General features: G+C 40.9%; 1 protein-coding gene across 4 annotated transcripts in view; it reads left to right on the top strand.

Moving 5' to 3' along the window:
• Window positions 1–4,427: 4,427 nt before the first annotated feature.
• The window catches only part of RECK (reversion inducing cysteine rich protein with kazal motifs), a 70,104-nt gene continuing 56,053 nt past the window's right edge, over window positions 4,428–18,478 (top strand). For 3 of the 4 annotated variants that reach the window (XM_062569752.1, XM_062569754.1, XM_062569751.1), the window contains exons 1-3: window positions 4,428–4,604; window positions 8,498–8,556; window positions 16,661–16,735. In XM_062569752.1, the coding sequence (XP_062425736.1) occupies window positions 4,523–4,604; window positions 8,498–8,556; window positions 16,661–16,735 (216 nt within the window). In that variant the 5' untranslated portion in view covers window positions 4,428–4,522. The remainder of the gene's footprint in view (window positions 4,605–8,497; window positions 8,557–16,660; window positions 16,736–18,478) is intronic. The other variant, XM_062569753.1, reaches the window with a different exon arrangement.

The raw sequence follows: 18,478 nt of genomic DNA, 5'->3' as shown, positions 1-18,478 counted from the left end.
GAAGTTAGGCAACATAAAACAGAGCCAGATTTTTTGATGATGCCTTTCAGAATGCCTCTTTCAGTGAACAAGAATCTATTTCAAGTTCATTTCCAAACCTTTGGAATAACTTCCTACCTTATGTTATAAAAGAATCTTTCTTACTTATTTACTCCCTTCATGATGACTTATAATTACTTTTGTCCTACATCTGTTTAATCACTTTGTTGATCATCCTTCCAGGCTTATACTCCATGTATGCAACATTAATTATTGCCTTAAGAGAAATTATGTGACCTCTTAATATGTGCTACACATTTAACTTGCTTTATATTTAGTATTACTTCATGTCCTTGTTGGCTTTAATTTTGCATCTTCATTTCTTATACATATCATTATCAGTGTAACTGCACACTACTTCTGACGTGCGTGATATCAGGTACCAAACCTTACTTTTGTGTGTGTTTTTACATTTTAATATATTTGCTGTGAAAGAAACAACTTTTTATTTTCTGACATTTCCAGTAAAATAATTTGAAAATAAATTAATCTTTCCTGTACATTATTTGGGAAGTCAGCTATTAATGCTGTCTGGCATCTAAAGGCAAAAAGAATGAAATAGCCAAGGTTTGCCTGACCTTTATGTTAAGAATAAAACTTTGAAAGAGCTTTCATTCTGGCAATCTGTCCTCCTTAGGCTGAAGAAACAGGCAAGTTCCTCACTTACTAGCTAGAAGTTTGTTACAGACATCTGCTGGTCCCACAACTGGATCTACCATGGTAGTTTGCACATAGACATACCTGAGTTAGTAGCGTAGCCCTACCTAGTTCTAGCAGAGAGAGGGAGATAAAAACAGAGCAAGCCTCAATACAGGCTAGCTACTCAACATGTGCATGTGTGCTAGGACTTCGACACTGGCTTACTCAGTTGTTAATATTCAAATTAGATAAATTAACACTAATTAGTGTTTCAACAATTTTTAAGGTAAGCAAGCAAGATTGAGTGCTAATCGTAACAAAATATGATGAGCTAATTATCCAAGCTATGACTACAAAAAAGGACGTAGCTTGAACGAACAGACTACAAACATTTTGTCATATCCTAAGCAGCATGAAATACAGCATATGGAATACAATATTCCTTTCTGCTTAGTATTTGGCAGGAGCAGCAAAAACATTCTTGGTTCAAGGTACATTTGCAGAATAGTTTCTGTCCTATCACCAAGTATTAAAAAATATGCTCTCAGGGTATTTACGGCAAACTGTTTTACACTGAGACATTTAACTAATTCAAAATAAAAAAAACACATTTTTTCATTGTTAAACACGGAGTATGAATTAATTTCAAGTGGCTTCTGGGTTTTTTTGTTTGCTTGCTTTTTTGAAAGGTCTGTATGCATAGTGTAACTGCAGAACATTAGCCTGCTGATTTAATGTACAAACTTAAAAAAAAAAAAACAAAAAAGCACCATCTTCGACTCTTTTTAGAATTACTGAATTAAGAAAAACTTGTACTGTTACTACTGAAAGCGAAATTTTAAAAGCTTATTTTATTTCAAAATTCAGTTTGCTTCCTTAAAGCAAAAGAAATAATTCCAGTGTTTTTGCTTATTTCTTCTGGAACTGAGGTTGTGACTTGGAGTGAAAATGCAGAGACTTTAAGTTGCCCAATATACCACCTCTGCCTCTTTGCTTGTTACTTACTAGTTACTATGTTGGTAATACTTCACACTTAAATGACATTCAGGGGAAACAGACTGTATAGAAACCTCATTACCCACCCCTGATACTCACCTTCATTTGAAAACATTTAGCATAAGAAGTGGGGAAAAAATGTAATTGGTTCCAGTCCCCTTATATTTTCAATGAAATTAAATCAGCCCTAAAATTTGGCCATTTGACCAATTTTGCTTTTGGATCTGCTTCCACCTAGTGGTCCAAAGATAGAGTGTGATTCTGACGAGATACCAGGCAGATGCAGAATTAGAAAAAGTCAGCACAGGGTTGGGGAGAGAGTGGGGGGGGGGGGGGGGGAAGACAGCTATTTAATTTACATGTAAGCCCTATTATTTAAATACAAAAAGCATTTCTGTCCTCTGATGTGAACTTTCTTTTACAATCAGATTAATTTGTCTAATTTTCAGTTTCTTGCATTCACAATTAAAGTTCTGCAAGAATAGTCTATCCAGCAGTAGTAAAGCTACATGCTGAATATTTTAAGTGTTCTTAACTTGTTTGACTTCAAACAATATTCTCCAGAGTGCAGAAGACCTATGGAGTCATTAATAGCTTAGTGGCTTCACAGACTGTCTTTGGAGGAAGGAGTTTGCTGGGATGATAGGCTGGAAAAAGCATAAAAGCAATATGTGGGAGACAATTTTCTGTGTTTTTAAGATGTTTACTGTTTTGCTATGGCCAGAGAGTCTGATAATGAAATGTTGTTTCTCCAAGAAGTCTGGAACTGTGAGAAACTGGCATATTAACATTTAACCACACTTAGTTGAGGCAAAACTATTACTAGATATGAAATGGACAGCAATTTAAATTTGTTTTGAATTCATTGGATGACTTTTAAGTTTAACTTCCCTTGAATTCTTAAAAAATTAGGTAATTGGGTTCTACGGGGAAAAAATTACTCAAGGCCCACTGTGTACCCACTGTGTAGAGTTTTCTTAAGCCAGAAAGTTTTTTTTTTTGCTTATTAAGATATGTCTACACTGTGCAATGAATCTCCACAGGTTAAATTTCTTTCATGCTGCCATAGATAGAAACATCCTATAACTGAACTATACAACAGACCACAGTGTAGATGTAAAACGTTGATGAACTAAAGGTCAATAAGAAGAGCAGAAATAGTAGCAGCCTATAGAGCATTTCAGGTTCTTCTCCAAAACTGAAGTACATAATATCCATTACTGAGTTGCATGGAGTTGATGCGTAGGTAGTGAGAAGGTTACCTCTGTTTGACCAGCTTAGACAGCTTCCATATCTGTGACCTTAAAACTAGGCAGGAGCCATTCTCAGTTGCCCAATGGGTATGTGTTAATACTTGCCCAAATGCTTTTGGTAGTTTCACAAAGAGCAAGTACTTGATATCGAGCAAATAGTTAAAGTAGATTGTGAATCAACAAACTTGAGCAATGACAACTTTACTTTCCTTATTAGCTGTAAATGGGGTGTCCCTCCAGTTTTAAATATCATCCCTCAGTAGGTAACCTACATTTTATGCTGCTGTTTAACTGATTTCTTTCCCATGGTCACTAGATACATGAGATCATTTCAAGTAGAAAATAATATTGTGTGGTTATATAATGGTATTACAATCAATAATTTAAAAATAATAGGTGAAACTATATTAATAATTCAAAAATTCTATATAGAGAAATTAATTCAATAGAGGTCCCTGCCTCCTTCATAAAGAGCTTCTCCTAAATATTATTTCTCCTTTCCTGGGCCTGTGCTCAATCTGTCCTCACTCTCCTGTCATTCTCAGTCCCCCTTACTGCTCCAAAGCCATTCTCCAGAGCGGACTTTTTCTTCCCCTGTCACCACCTCAGACCTAACTTAAGTCTTACTCTACTTTCTCTCACCAGTCAAGAGCTATCAGCCTAACATTTGGAAGTCTTCTGATCAGTTCAGTTGAGCAGATACTATTTTTTCCAAACTGAGACCATGCTGTTTTCGTGTAATGAATTTATGGTTTGAAAGATTTCAGGTGCTTAAAAATGATACGAAGATGAGTGACTAACAGGCATTGCAAGCGTTCCCCGTGAAAAAGGGCAGGAAGCAGTCGCTCCTGCCGCCCTGTGTGTGACAGGACACGGACCCATGGGAAACCTGACCCATAGGTTCCTGTGCTTATAAAGCAAATGAGTTTCTCTTTTCTCACTAAAATGCCCGTCGCTGCTGCTGCTTCTACGAGCATTTTCCATGAGGCCCTTTTAAAATTCGTATATGCTTCGAAAGATGGCTTTGGTTTCTCCTCCTCCTCGCAGCTGCCCGCACCTCCTGCTGCCCCGCGGCCCAGAGAGCCCAGCTGAGGCCGGGCGCGCGGTGTAGCGCGCCGGGCGCGGCGCTTCGCACGGCCCTCGCGGCCGGAGTAGAGCTGCGCCGGCTCTGCTGAGCGCTGTTGCCGCGAGGCGCTGGTATTCCTGCAGCGCTGCCGGCGTTGGGGCGTCGCGCTGAGGAGGGCGAAGGAAGGGCGAGTAAGACGCTCATCCTTGCAGCATCCCTGCATCTGCTTTCCGGCTGCCTTTGCCACGCGCGGCGGGCGGGAGGAGAGGCCGCTGGCCGGGCGGGGGGCAGCTGCTGCCCGCGCCACGGGGCCGCCGGCGCCGGACGGAATGACCGCAGCGTCCGGGCGGGAGGCGGGAGGCGGGGCGCGGCGCGGCAGCCAATGGGGGCGCAGGAGCGGCGCGAAGCTGGGACAGGGATGCGGGCGGCGGCGGCGGGGGAGGGGGTGCCGCCGGCGTCAGAACCTCACCGCCTCTGCGGGGCGGGAGAGGGCCGCCAGGCGGGACCTCGGCGCGGCGGCGAGCGGGTCATGACGTTAACGGCCGCTCTGTGGCCCTGGGCCTTGCCCTGCCTGGCGGCGGCGGCCGCACTGCTCTGCCCCGGGGCGGCCAGTGAGTAACGAGCGGGCAAGGGGGAAGGCGAGGCGGCTCGGCGGGTCCCCGCGCGGCAACATGGCGCAGGGGCGAGGCTGGCCGCGGGGTGCCGAAGCCAGCGGCGAGGCGGGCGCAGGGGCGTCGCCTGCGGGGACGGGGCTCGGCCCAGCGCCGCGGCGCCTCTCTCCCAGCCTCGGGAGGACTCCCGAGAGCCCGGGGACAGGGGTGGAACTGCCGCCACCCGATGCGCCCGCACCTGTAGGGTGACGAGCGGCCGGGCGGGCGCAGCAGGTGAGGCCGAGGGGCTCCCCGCCTTGCCCTCGAGGGGCTGCGGCGCCCTTCCGCTTACCGCTGCCCGCGGCCTGCCTGCCCGGTCGGGCTCCGCCTGCCCTCGGGAAAGCTCCCGCTGGAGCCGCTGGTGCGACAGGCAACGGGCTGCAGCGGAGGGGGAACACGCAGCTCAGCAGCTTGGCTTTATGCTGGCCGGGATGGAGGAGTAGGGCCGCCTTCCCCAGCGCTGCTGGCGCGAGCGACACGGACAGAGCCCTGCTTCTACCCTGTGGCGTTACGCACTTTGGGACTGGGGCTTCGGCCTTCTGCTGTCCTGCTGGGAGTAGGTAGACTTGGAAGGCTGTGGATTGAGATGGAGAAAGGAGGAAAAACCTGGCTTCTGGATTACAATCAGAAATGTTGGAACGGTCCTTGTTTTTCAGCATTGTTCTGATAAATCAGGGAAGCCTGGTTAGTTTAATAAGAGCTTCAGATGTGAATAGGTCGGTAACCATATCAGAAAGGCTATTATGAGTCAGTGAGTTCTGTGCAAGGTATGGAAAGCTTCAGGAAAAATGTTATCCTAGAGACCAGGAAGTTCAGGGTTAAGATTACAATTTCCAGATGTCCAGAGAAAAGGAATTTTATACCCTGTGTGAAAATGGAGTTACAAATAAAGGTCAAGCGTATAAAAAACAGTTTTAAGATAATTTTGCCCAAGTTTTCAAAAAGGAAAATAGTATTGATTTTTTTTAAAAAGTGCAGGCCAGCTGTTTAATACAGAGAAGTATGGTGGTAAAATACAATTTCCTATGTTAAAGTTATGATATCAGTTAACTTCCTGCCAGTACTATAAACAGTAATTAGAAAACATCACAAACATAGATAGTGGCAGATAGCTTTTAATAAATTGATTGTGTTGGTAATGCTATCATATGAATGAAAAATATGAAATAAGTAATACTTATTGCAATTAAGTCCTTATTGCACAATGTAATATTTAAATCCGCAATCCTCAATCATTTATGGGCGTGTCAGTGTTGCTCTATAGTTCTAAATTCTACTGAGGCACATTTTTAGGAACAAGGCAATAAACAGTTAACAGAATGAAATATAGCATGGTCTATCCCACCTTTTCCTTGATAAACCTAATCTTATACTGTTGAGATAGCAGATCTTGTCAAAGAAGGGAGTGTAGTGTTTCTCATTTAGTTGGACATGAGTGAAGTTGTGAAATGAAACCTGGAAAATTGTTAGTAAAACCAGAGAGGGTGGGAATAAGGAGGTAGGAGACTGACTGAAAGAGATTCATAAGGTTATTTCAGAAGACATGATTGACTGAGGAAAATTCAAGAATCATGCTTGGGATGGATATGTCTAATAACTTCCATTTATGACTTAGTGCTAAAGCTCGGTATAGGCCAACTAAATTTTCTACTAATTCAAGATACCATCACTTAATTAGTATTTTGTATAAAAGGAATTGAATAACCACAAGTGTAGCATATTGTTACTCTTTAGCATAACTGATAGGACTTGAAATTCAGCAGTGGAAGTGATAGAGAAGGAGAATTATCCTCCTTGTATGTTCGTTGATCATAGGAGGGTTGAGAGCCACTGAAAACTAATGGTCAGTAGGCCAAAGATTATTAAATAATCTGTGTGAAGGAAGTTTTAAGTGAAAGTTGTCTAGGATATTCATGAAATCAAATTGTACTGATACATGTATTTAAACTTATAGAGGATGTTATCATTGTAAATTTCTAATAGTGTGGCTTCATAACGGGAATAAGAAGGCTATTTAGCTAAGTGAAATAATTACTGGATTTTGAATATGATGGAACCTGGTTCTTGGCATGAATGAGCTTACTGAATTTAGTACAGGGAAATCTGTGAGGTCCTGTGGGCTGTCCTCAAATCAGAAGATTTCTGAAGCCACCAGCAATGTCTGTTTATCCTTTTCTGTGTTGGTGAGAAAATGAGAAAAATATCAAGGTCAATTTTACAATTTCACTCTTTCATTCTGTTGTGTTCTAAGCAGGATTTTACTGCTGTCTTCATTTATTGCAAGCATTTGGCTTGTTGTTTCTATTTATTAATGAAAATATTCACCATTTTTTTCTTGTTTCCTCTTCAGAAATTATAGATTTTTTTTTTTACATAAAAATATAGCTTGAGCCTGTAGTAGGCATTTTAAATTGTGACTGGCTGTATTTCGGACTTTTTTTTTTTCCTCTCTCTCTCTCTTTTTTTTTTTTAATCTTTTTCCAATTCCTTAACATTTTCAGGCTTAAACATTCTGGGGTGATTTTCATATCAGTTTAATATTAGAGAATTTTGATTTTGTTGTTGGTGATTTTTTTTAAAAAAACAATTACCTTTCTGCAACAGCTCCAGACTTTCAGAGGTAATACATGTAAGCTGTGATTTTATTAAGGAATTCTTCCCTAAAATACCTCTTGTTGGGTCAGTGAAAACCCATTTAGATCTGGTAACTAGGTATTGTGAAATACTACTTTTTATACGTGGTATCATGGTACAGACTTTTATGTTTATTGGTGTGGTATTTAGTTCAGATACAATTGAACAGAAATATGTAGTCTTTAAAAGTTAGGTGTTTGAGGGGGGAGAATTACGTATTCTAATTCATATATTTGTGTGGTAAGTTGTATCTGAAGATGTGCTGATGTGTGTGTTAAACTTTGTTTAACAAATGTCTTAGAAAGAAAGATTTTCTCCAAAGTTCCAAACACTAGGCAACGAGGATGAAAATGAATATCAAGCAGTTCAAGGAGTGCAATTCATTTTATATTGGCCAAAGTGAACTCTGAATGAATAAATATTATTTGGATAATAGGGAGAAGAAAGCATAACAGACGATGCTTTTAAAAAATGCAGCTTTAAACTCCAGTACTTCATAACTTCTCAGTGCTTCAGTTGTCACTTGTTTTCCTGTTGATGGATTCATATCTGTGTTTGTCCTGTATCTTTTATCTAGATCGGCAAAATTTCCTTTAATTAGCAATTGCTATAAAAGTGATTTACAGATCTGTTCTAACTTTTTAAGAAGACAGAGTTCAATCTGCAACTGTGTACCACTGTGTATAATGTGACTTCTGCTCCTATTTCCTTTTCCCGCTGTTCCTAATTGCTTCTTCCATTTTTCAGATTCTTCTGTGAACTAATTCAACTCATGAAAGCATACAGTTTTTTTTTTAACCACTTTATTCACTTTTGTTTTTTTTCTGGTTTAGTAAATTGGATTGCCTCATGAAGGGATTTGGTGGTGCCAAATGAAGTGCAGGGTAGATAGCAGACTTGTGGCTGCGAGTAGAGGGAAGGCCACTGAGATCTCCTTTAGGTGGCAGTGAAAGTTTGGGTGTGATTCTGTGAGACTGGACAAGCTGGTCTGAATCAACTTCAGAACAAAGATTTCTCTCTTTTTTTTTTTTCTTTTTCTTTTTTTTTTTCTTTCTCTTTTTTTTTTTTTTTACCTTCTGAGAAGTAAGATTTCTCACAGTGAGCTGTGCACCAGATAAGTTGTCCTGATGGGCCATCAATTGGACGCTTCTGTTTGGAAGTGATAGTTAAGTGCTTCAAGTCTTTTAAACCTATTTTCTCCCTGCTCTGCTTTTCCATAGGCCTGTCTTGTTGTTACCATGCAAAGGACAACTTAATGTGTCGTGATGTTTGTGAACAGGTAAGCTTATTTTAAATTTGATTTATCCTTCTATGTTAAAATCATGCCTATAGAAGATGATGTAGCAAGATTAGGGGTATGGATAAATGACTATGTATGTATGAACACTATTCAAAAATCTATTTACTTACTTTATTCATAAGGTAATGTAAATAGCAATTTGTGTAAAATTCAAGCTCGGAAAATGTTTTTTCCAGAACTTATGTTTAGATTTGTACCTTTGAACATTGCCCAGCTTTATGCAAATGTGTATATATGTGCTTTATCAACATACATTTTTTATATTAAAACTGTGTCCTTGGATCATACCTGCTCCCTTTTCTTGCCTTTGTTATGTATTTTGGAGCTATTCAAGCATTAACCTGGTTTAAATTTAAGTTTATATTTATTTTTGATTGCACTAACCAAATCTTTTAGTTTAGATTCCTCATTTTTCTCTTTGATGTAATTATAGAATGCAACCAAATTTGCTTTCAGCTTTCTGATTGGTAAGCCAACCAAGGAAATCTCTCAATTCCTATAAACAAAAGTACCACCCAGTCTTAAGAACTATATTTAAAACTTATGTACAAAAAAGAGAGAACATAGTCCAATATATAATCAAATTTAATTGCAGGTGTTGTAGTTGCATTGAGTTGGCACTTGAAATAATCTGTCCAAATCTTCCATCTGTTCTACTGGTTTGTAGTTCCCAATTTATCATATGAATTCCTATTCATTCTTAATGAAAGGCATTGAGCTTTACTGTCAGATTTCATCACATCTTGGTTATAGTGATTCTCATTATTTACTAGGTTTTCTGTGTTTTTTGTTGTTGTAAGATATTCTGATCTAGCCCCATATGGATGATACCTCTCTACTCAGGTAATGAGCATAATTCAGAATGTTTGTGGTGAGAAGTCTAGAACAAGTCTAAAGCATAAAGTCTAAATCCCCAGACTGTTCCGTAAGCAGCTCTCTGTCTTATCTTAGTTCAGGCAGTATCCTTTTATGAGTGATACATTTGGTCATATTGGCCATGTGATTGACCCATATTGGTCAACAAATTGGTTGAAGGGAATATCTACTCTTTTTTCTACTAGTTTTCATGTTCTGTAGCATAACCATTTTATGCAGCACAATTTCGAATGTTTTAAGTCCAAGTTCTCTTCTTAGAATCCATCTTGGAATGTATCATTTGATACTTCCCCTCTTGTTTTAAGAATAAAAATTATAGAATAAAGTTTTACAAAAGTGTGTGTGTGGGGGGGTGTGACACTAAGGGGAAAGAATTGGCTGAATAATTTGCCTTTCTTTCATCTTTCCAAACTTCTTGTCTAAAATATTTGCCACGTACCTGTTGTCTTGTCACTCTGTATCACTTTGACATTATAGATTTATTTTAAAAAAGCACTTTTCTCCTGGACTTGCTAGTTTCAACCATAGAACATTGTGAGAAGTTGCCTTCCAGGCAGAGGGATAAAGAGAGCAACCTTGTGCCCAATATTTCTGTTTAACCAATGTGTAGGGAAGGCCATGCCAGTAGGGTACGTGGACAGGAATCTGGCAGTTAACACAGCAATTTCTTGTAGAGAGACTGAAACTGGACCTGTTACGTGCAGCAGGACAGTCTCTCATGCTGACTTGGGGCAGCCACTCAAGCCCTCTGGGGAGGCCTTGACCCAGATGGATTCCTTGAGCAAAAATGGGGCTGTTCAGATCTTGGGCTGCAGGGATTGCCTGCTGTCTCTGCTTGAGACTGGGGGTTGTGGCATGTAAATTGAGGGAATTGTGCTCTGGTCAACTTCCTGAACTGCCAGATAAAGGAGCTGAGGAAGGAAGCATTGCCTCAGAGAGCTCTGCTGGAGACCTGCAGGGGTAACAGCCTGAACACTGCGTTGCATGGAAAGAAGGATGGCCAGAAACTATGCTTCCACAGGTAGATGCTGGAAGTTGGTAACTTCTGGCAACAGAAGTTTTTTTGTCTTTTCATAGGCACTGGCAAAATTGATCTAGGGTCCTGGAACAGGTGAAGAGGAACAAGCTGCCCTGAGGAGCCATCAGCAGTTCAGTCAGCAAACAGTGCCATCAGTGCCACCGATAGTAGTCAGATACTCCCTTTTGCAGAGGATGGCACTCATTTGCTTCTTGCTGTCTCAGGAGGTTTATTGTTTAGGGGCTAGGATGTTGTAGAGACTGCCAGATTTGCTTGACTCTCAGACTTTTACTCCTTGGCTGCCCATCTATATGGGCATCATACAGTCCTCCATCAGCACCTACTGCTGAAGGAGCCTTTGAGTGGGTAAAGGGCAACTACAGTCTCTGGGAGCAAGGGTGAAGGACACAAGAGAGCAGGTGGGGTTCTTGTCAATCATGCAAGTTAAGAAGGCTTGAATAAGGCCAGGATATCCCATTAACTATTAGTTCAACTACTGTAAGTGAGACTTCTGAAAAAAAGAAAATCTGGATTACAGATTTGTTTGTTCATTCTTCAAATAACCATATAATTCAAACACCTATTTTTTTAATAGTCTTAATGAGTATTACTCCAGACTTAGTTTTATTATCTCCTTCATTTAGTGATTGTCACATAGAATGCAGCAAGGAATGAATGGGCCCGCCTTTCTTTAATGGACTTTTTACCTAATTGTATTTCTGAGGAGAGTCATGATAATACAGTTCCTGGTAGCATTCATCTCTGTACCATTCCAGAGGTCTCTATCCAAATCCTCCTCTAAGCATAAGAATAGCCCATCCCAATCCTCCTGAAAGCATGTAAATATATCAAGAGGCTGGCTTAGTTAAGTGGGATAGTCATGACTCTGCTTCAGTGCAAAAAGGCAGTATATAGGTGCTAGAAGCAGGTAAAGGTAACAAAGTAGAAATTTATAAGCATTACCCAGCCATGTAAGGGTGATGTTAGGAAAGCCAAAACTCAACCAGAATTGAGACTTGCAAAGGATTTCAAGGGCAACAAGAAGACCTTCTGCCCCCTACAGCAGTAGTTGAAGGCTGAACAAGGAAAATGTGGGACAGTTGCTGAATGGGATGGGTGATTTAGTATCACCAAACACAGATAAGGCAGAGGTACTGAGTGTATTCCTTGCCTTGGTCTTCATCAGCAAGGACTCCCAGGGCTCTGTTTGTAGAGAACGGGTTCAGGAAGGAGAACTACCAGCAATGGATGAGGACTGAGTCATAGATCAATTGAGAAAATTTGACCTATGGGTCAAATGGGACCAGATAGACTGCATCTGAGTGTGCTGAGAGAGCAGGCTGATGTCATTGCAAGGCTATTCTTGGTTGTCTTGGAAAGGTTTTAGAGCTTGGGAAAAGTCCCCAATGACTAAAGGAAAGTAAATGTTAAACTCATCTCCCTCCCCACCCCCCCCCCCACAAAAAAAAAACCCTCCCGAACAAACAAACAAACAAACAAAATTAATGTAGGGAACTACAGGCCGGTCAGCTTCTCTTGAGTACTTGAGGAAATTATGGAGCGAGTCCTCTTGGAACATGTTTCTGGGCATGCGAAGAGTAAGTCATGCGTGACCCACCTGATTGATAAAATGACTGAATTTCTGGATGAGGGGGAAGCAATGGATGTCATTTACCTTGACTTTACCAAGGTTTTTTGACCCTGTCTCCCACAGTATTTCATATTTAGGATGTTATGATTTCAATAGATGGACAACTAAATGATTTAAAAAAAAAAAAAAAAAAAGGTTTGATGATCAGACTTAGAGGTTAATGGTGTGTACTCCACTTGCAGGCCAGTAGAAAGTGGAGTACACCAGGGGTCTATCCTGGGACCTGTCCTGTTTTACATCTTTATCAGTGACCTTGAGAGGGCAACAGATTGCACTCTCGTTGAGTTTGCGGGTGGCACTAAACTGGGAGGAACAGTTGGTAATCTGAAAGGCAGAGCTGGCACCCAGCCAGAGGGAGGAACAAAGGAATGAAACAAGAAGAACTTTATGAAATTCAGTGCAAAGTCCTGCACCTGTGAAGAAAGAACTCATTGCAACAATATGGGTTGGTGAGCAGTTCTGCTTAGAAGGACCTAGGAGGTATGCCAGCAGTAAGCTGAATGTGAGCCAACAGGGCTCCTTGGCAGCAAGGAAGGTGTCTAGTCAGTGCTAGACTGACGTTAGGAAGCCCCTTTCGTTGGGGCTTGTTGGACAACATCTAGAATACTGTGTCCAACTTTGGGCTCTTTATTAGAGAAGATGCTGGTAGGACTGCCAAGGTGGTCAGGGAGTTTGTAGCATAAGCCTTGTGAGAAGAGCCTGTGGGAGCTGTGCTTGTTCAGTCTGTGAAAGAGAGGGCGTCTCAGAGCAGCCTTCTGGCACCTACAAGAAGATTGTTGAGAAGACAGAGCCAGACTCTTCACAGTGGTGCATAGTGAGAGGACAAGAGACTAGAAAATTCTAATTAGATATAATGAGACTTTTTTTCACCACAAGAACAGCAGTGGAATGGAGAGGTTGTGCAGTATCCGTCCTCAGAGGTTTTTAAGGCCTGACTGGATAAAACCCTAAGCAACATGGTTTGACTTCATAGTTAAGGAGCAGGAGGTTGGATGAGAAGGCCTTCTGAGATCCATTCCAACTGAAATTATTTTATGATTAATGAACCTGGAAGACCCTAAATACTACTGCGATTGTTCTTTTCTTGCTCTCTTTTCTGAAACCAGCGTGTTGTTCCCTCTCTCTTTTTTTTCCTTATATGAGTTTATCAAGTTGAATACTCTTGTAGTAAAGCTATTTCATTTTTCTTTCTGAAAGATCTGAATTGCACCCGTATTTCTGTTATTCCTGAAATTTCCATTTTCATGTCCTATGCTAATATTCTCATCTCTTTTGTTGTCTTGCTTCAATTTAGAAGTGTTTTATTTAATTGGATGGTTCATAGAATCATAGAATCAATAAGGTTGGAAGGGACCTCTGGAGATCATCTAGTCCAACCCCCCTGCTCAAGCAGGGTCACCTGGAGTATGATACACAGGGTTGCATCCAGGTGGGCCTTGAATATCTCCAAAGAAGGAGACTCCACAACCTCTCTGGGCAACTTGGTCCAGTGCTCTGTGCTCACAGGGAAGAAACTCCTCCTCACATTCAGGCGGAACTTCCTGTGGTTCAATTTCTGCCCATTGCCTCTTGTCCTGTCACGTGGAACAACTAAAAAGAGTTTGTCCCCATCCCCTTGACACCCTCCCTTCAGATACTTATACACATTGATAAGATCCCCCTCTCAGTCTTCTCTTCCCCAGGCTAAATAGGCCCAGCTCTCACAGCCGTTCCTCATAGGGCAGATGCTCCAGCCCTCTGACCATCTTTGCAGCCCTATGCTGGACTCTCTCCAGTAGCTCCATGTCTCTCTTGTACTGGGGAGACCAGAACTGGACACAGTACTCGAGATGAGGCCTCACCAGGGCTGAGTAGAGGGGCAGGATCACCTCCCTCGACTTGCTGGCAACAGTCTTCCCAATGCACTCCAGGATACCATTGGCCTTCTCGGCCACAAGGGCACATTGCTGGCTCATAGTCAGCTTGTTGTCTACCAGCACTCCCAGGTCCTTCTCTGCAGAGCTGCTCTCCAGAAGGTCAACCCCAGCTTGTACTGGTGCCTAGGGTTATTTCTCCCCAGGTGCAGGATTCTGCACTTGCCCTTGGTAAACCTCATGAGGTTCCTCTCCGCCCAGCTGTCCAGCCTGTCCAGGTCTCTGTGAATGGCAGCAGAGCCCTCAGATGTGTCAGCCACTCCTCCCAGCTTGGTATCATCAGCAAACTTGCTGAGGAGGCACTCTGTCCCCTCATGCAGGTCATTGATGAGGTTGTACAGGATGGAACCGAGTACTGACCCCTGGGGGACTCCACTAGCTACAGGCCTCCAACTAGACTCTGTGCCACTGATGACGACCCTCTGAGCTCTGCCTCTCAGGCAGTTGCAAGAACAAGAACTGAAAACATAATTTAATATGGGAGAGAAAACAATTTAGAATGTCCTGAGAGCTGAATTTACATTAGCACTTTTTTTTTTTTTTAAAAAAAAGCAAAGATTGAGGAGATAAAGGCATATTTTCAGAAACTAGAAGCACTACTGCTATTATAAGGAAATGAGACGAGTAACAGTAATTCTTTTCATATCTCTCACATTATAAAATGTTCTGAAAGAAATTTACATGAAGTTGTATAGGAAAGTGAATAAGATCACGTAAGATATCTTCTCAAGTGTAGAAATTGCAAGAGATCTCTGGGGTAACCTCCTGTTTGGAGAGTGTTAGCGTCAACATTAAATCAAGTTGCTCAAGGCCTTATTCAGTCAAGTGCTGAATATCCTCGAGGATGGATTTTCCACAAATTCACTGGGGAACCTGTTGTAGCACTTAACTACTCTCATGGTGAAGATTTTCTTATGTTGTGATCAGTCAGAATTTCTCTTGCTGCCACTTGTTACTTTTTGTCTCATCCTTCTACTGTGCAACTTTTAAGAGTCTGCCTCATCTTTATCACCCTTATTTCAATAGTATAAGACAGCACTTTGTATCCCTCTACCTTTTACCCTTCCTCAGTTTAAACAAACCCAGTCCCTCAGCCTTTTGGTGTATCAGAGATTCCAGCATTCCAAACATCTTTGTGGCTTTCTGATGGACTCCCTGCAGTACATTAATTGCCCTGAGGAGGTGCAAAACTGGACATGATATTACAGATGTGGCCTCATGAGTGCCAAATAAAGGAGAATGGTCTTCCCTCGAACTGCTGGCAATGCCATTGCTAATAAAGCCCAGTATACTGTTAGCTTTCATTGCTGCACGAGTGTGCTGCTGACCCGTGTTCAACTTGCCCATCCACGAGGACCCTAGTCCTTTTCTGAAAAGCTGCTTTCTAGCCAGCGAGTGCCCAACCTGTACTGATGTGTGGAGTTATTCCATCCTAGGTATAAGAATTTGCATTTGCCTTTGAACTTTTTGAGCATCCTGTCAGCCTGTTGCTCCAGCCTCTTGGGGCTTATCTGAGGGGCAGCTCTACTCTCCATCATATTGGCCACAGCTCCCAATTCTAGATCATCTCTATACTTGCTGAGGACTTTTTCTGTCCCATTGTCCATGTCCCTAATAAAGCCAGCAATAGTATCAGTATGATTCCTGAATTGTACCAGCTGTAAGTGGCCAACATTTGAACTTTGAACTGCTGACTACTAATCTTTGAGCCCAGCCAGTTTGTCAGACACCTTGTAGCCCACCCATCCCATGAATGTTTCACTGATTTCACTGTAAAAATACTATAAAAGACCATGTAAAAATCTTCTTTAAATTCAAGATAAACAACATCCACTACTCTTCACTTTTTTTACTAAACCATTTTTCCATTATAGAAAGCTGTCAGACATAATTTGCCCTTAATTTGTACGTGCCGGCTGTTCCTGTCACCTTTCTATCTTTCATGTGCCATGACACGGCTTCCAGAAGGATGTGGTCCATAATCTTCCTGGGGACTTGAGGGTAGGCTAGCTAGCCTGTAATTCTCCAGATTATTTTTCTTGCCTTTCTAGATGGATACGATGTTTGTCTCTTTTCAGTTGCCAAGAATTGCCTCCCAATCACTATGACCTTTCAAAAATGATAGCAAACTGCCTCACAATGACATTGCCTGGCACTCTCAGAACCCTCTGTTGCATCTCATCCAGTCCCGTGAACTTACGTACGTTCTGTTCACTTGAATGGTCCTTAACTTGATCTTGCTTGGAAGCAAACTAAACTCCCTCAGAAGGAGTTTGGTTGCCTGAGATTAGCTGGGACAGAAACCTTTTTTAACACTGCCTATTCAAAAAAAAAAGTCTAGAATGAAGTTTTTGAGGATGAAACTCTCCTTCACTTCTGAAAAAAAATAAAGATCCCTTTCTTCTCCATTAAAAAGTGCAACATATATGAACAATTGTAGGTGTATAAAAGAAAATTTTAATTTTACAGGTTTTAAATTTTAATTGTTATCTAGAGTTGTCAAAAGGAAGATAATGGTGAGCTGAAATCAAAGTTATAAAGAAGGAAGTAAATTGAAAAAAGTATTAAATGTACTGTTACATCTTTATGTGTGTTTTAAAACGTGTTCCATTTCTGTTATAAAAGATTTTATCTTCTAAGAGTGATTCCCGTTTGAAGCACTTACTGCAACGAGCACCTGAGTATTGTCCAGAATCAATGGTAAGGTCTGCTGGCTTTAATTTAAAAACAAACAAACAAAAAGCCCACCACCTCTAATCTGGTATTAAGAAAGCTTTTCTTGCAAAAATAAGTTTTTAAAATTATTCATAGAGTTATTTTATTTACTTAGAGTTTTGAGCTGATAGAGCCCACGTATATATCTTCAAACTGTTTCATTTTAGCTAGTTTTGTAGCCCTCGTAATAAGAGGGAATTTTTCATGTTAATCCTCAAAATAAGTTTTTTGTTTAAGATGTCATATGTTACACTACGTGTAGTAAGAATGGATTTCACAGCTTTTCTAGATGTCTTGGTCATGCAACTTGTTATAAAATGAGTGAAAATCTGGCTTACATTGTCAAGAATTTTGCATTGGGTGATTGTCACTTAGTCCCCTGGATGTTGCTGGCAGCAACCCAATTTAGCTCATGTATTCCAGTTTGTGCATGGGAAAAAGCTGACAGGTCCTGGTTAGGCTAAGGCAAGGAGCCTCATAGTTGCTCTGAATGAATTACTTTATTGAATAAGTACTTTTATGGTTTCCTGAAAGTTCTTCAGTATATTGAATCTCAGAGTATAACACTTTGTGGGTTACTTTGCAAGAATGTATTTGCTTTTAGATCCTTTCCTCCTGTGTTTCAAAAGCATTTTTTTTCTGTGTTTTGCTTTTGTGAATCATTGGCTTTAAGGTGTTGGCGACATAAGTTGTTGCTGGTATAAGTAAAACCTGTGGTATGAAAAACACTGAAGTGATGGGGAGCGTTTGTTTTGGTACTGTTTTTTATCCTGATCCTTACTTCTATCCTCTGACAGGGACAGTAGGGTTTATCTGTTTAGCAGGGGAATGCATTTTTAGAAGACAGGTTGAAGAGTATCTGAGAGGGGAAATATGATTAATGCAATATACTTTTTAAACTCTCATTTACCATATTTATAAATGGTAAGTTTGCTGTCTAGTGTGTATCTTAATATTGCTGAAATGGTAGTATTTGTAACTCTTATATGTAAATGTCTCAAAATATTTAACGGTTCAACTTAATGCCATATTTGCTTTTTTCAAATACTGCCCCTCTTTATCAATTTTTAGGAAAGGTTGAAGGGTGTTATAGCAACGTTCCACAGAAGAGTGGGTGGGTTATGTTACATAGTCTGTGTTCTGGAGCACTGATTGCAGACATTGTGCTCTTTGTATTCTTTCAGGTAATGTGGTAGAAAGGGTATTGCCTGGTATTATGCAGTATAGTTACTGTCAAAACAAAAGATGGCTTTACCTTCTCATGAAATAAAGGATGGAATCACTGGAGCGGAACTAGTGAAAGAGGTAGCTTTTAAAAGAAGAGGGTATTTCTCTAAGCTGACTTTGGCTCTAACCTGAAGTGGGAAACTCCCACAGATAATGGAGGAGGATAGTTTTAGATCATTAGATATAGATACATTGTAGCTTTGAAAAGTCAGTAATTCCAGTGATGGGGGAATCGGTACATGACAATACAGGATACAGTTTCAGTGTTGTTGAATAGAACTCTTATGAAGATGATTAACTTTCTCTCACTTAAAGGCCATTAAGACTTGGCACTTGCTTTCCTATTCTTGCAGAATTTTCCTCAGATTTCATCATACTAAATTTTATTCCCAGTGCTTACTTAAAAATATTGAATGCGATAATGTTGTATTAGAATACATGCAATCCTTCAAGAGTTTTAAGTACTTATATCATTTTTTAATACTATAATGTAGTCATATC

Source organism: Rhea pennata, chromosome 2, assembly GCF_028389875.1.
Source record: "Rhea pennata isolate bPtePen1 chromosome 2, bPtePen1.pri, whole genome shotgun sequence".
In the NCBI taxonomy this organism is placed as follows: domain Eukaryota; kingdom Metazoa; phylum Chordata; class Aves; order Rheiformes; family Rheidae; genus Rhea; species Rhea pennata.
This window is presented reverse-complemented; position numbering and strand designations above follow the sequence as displayed.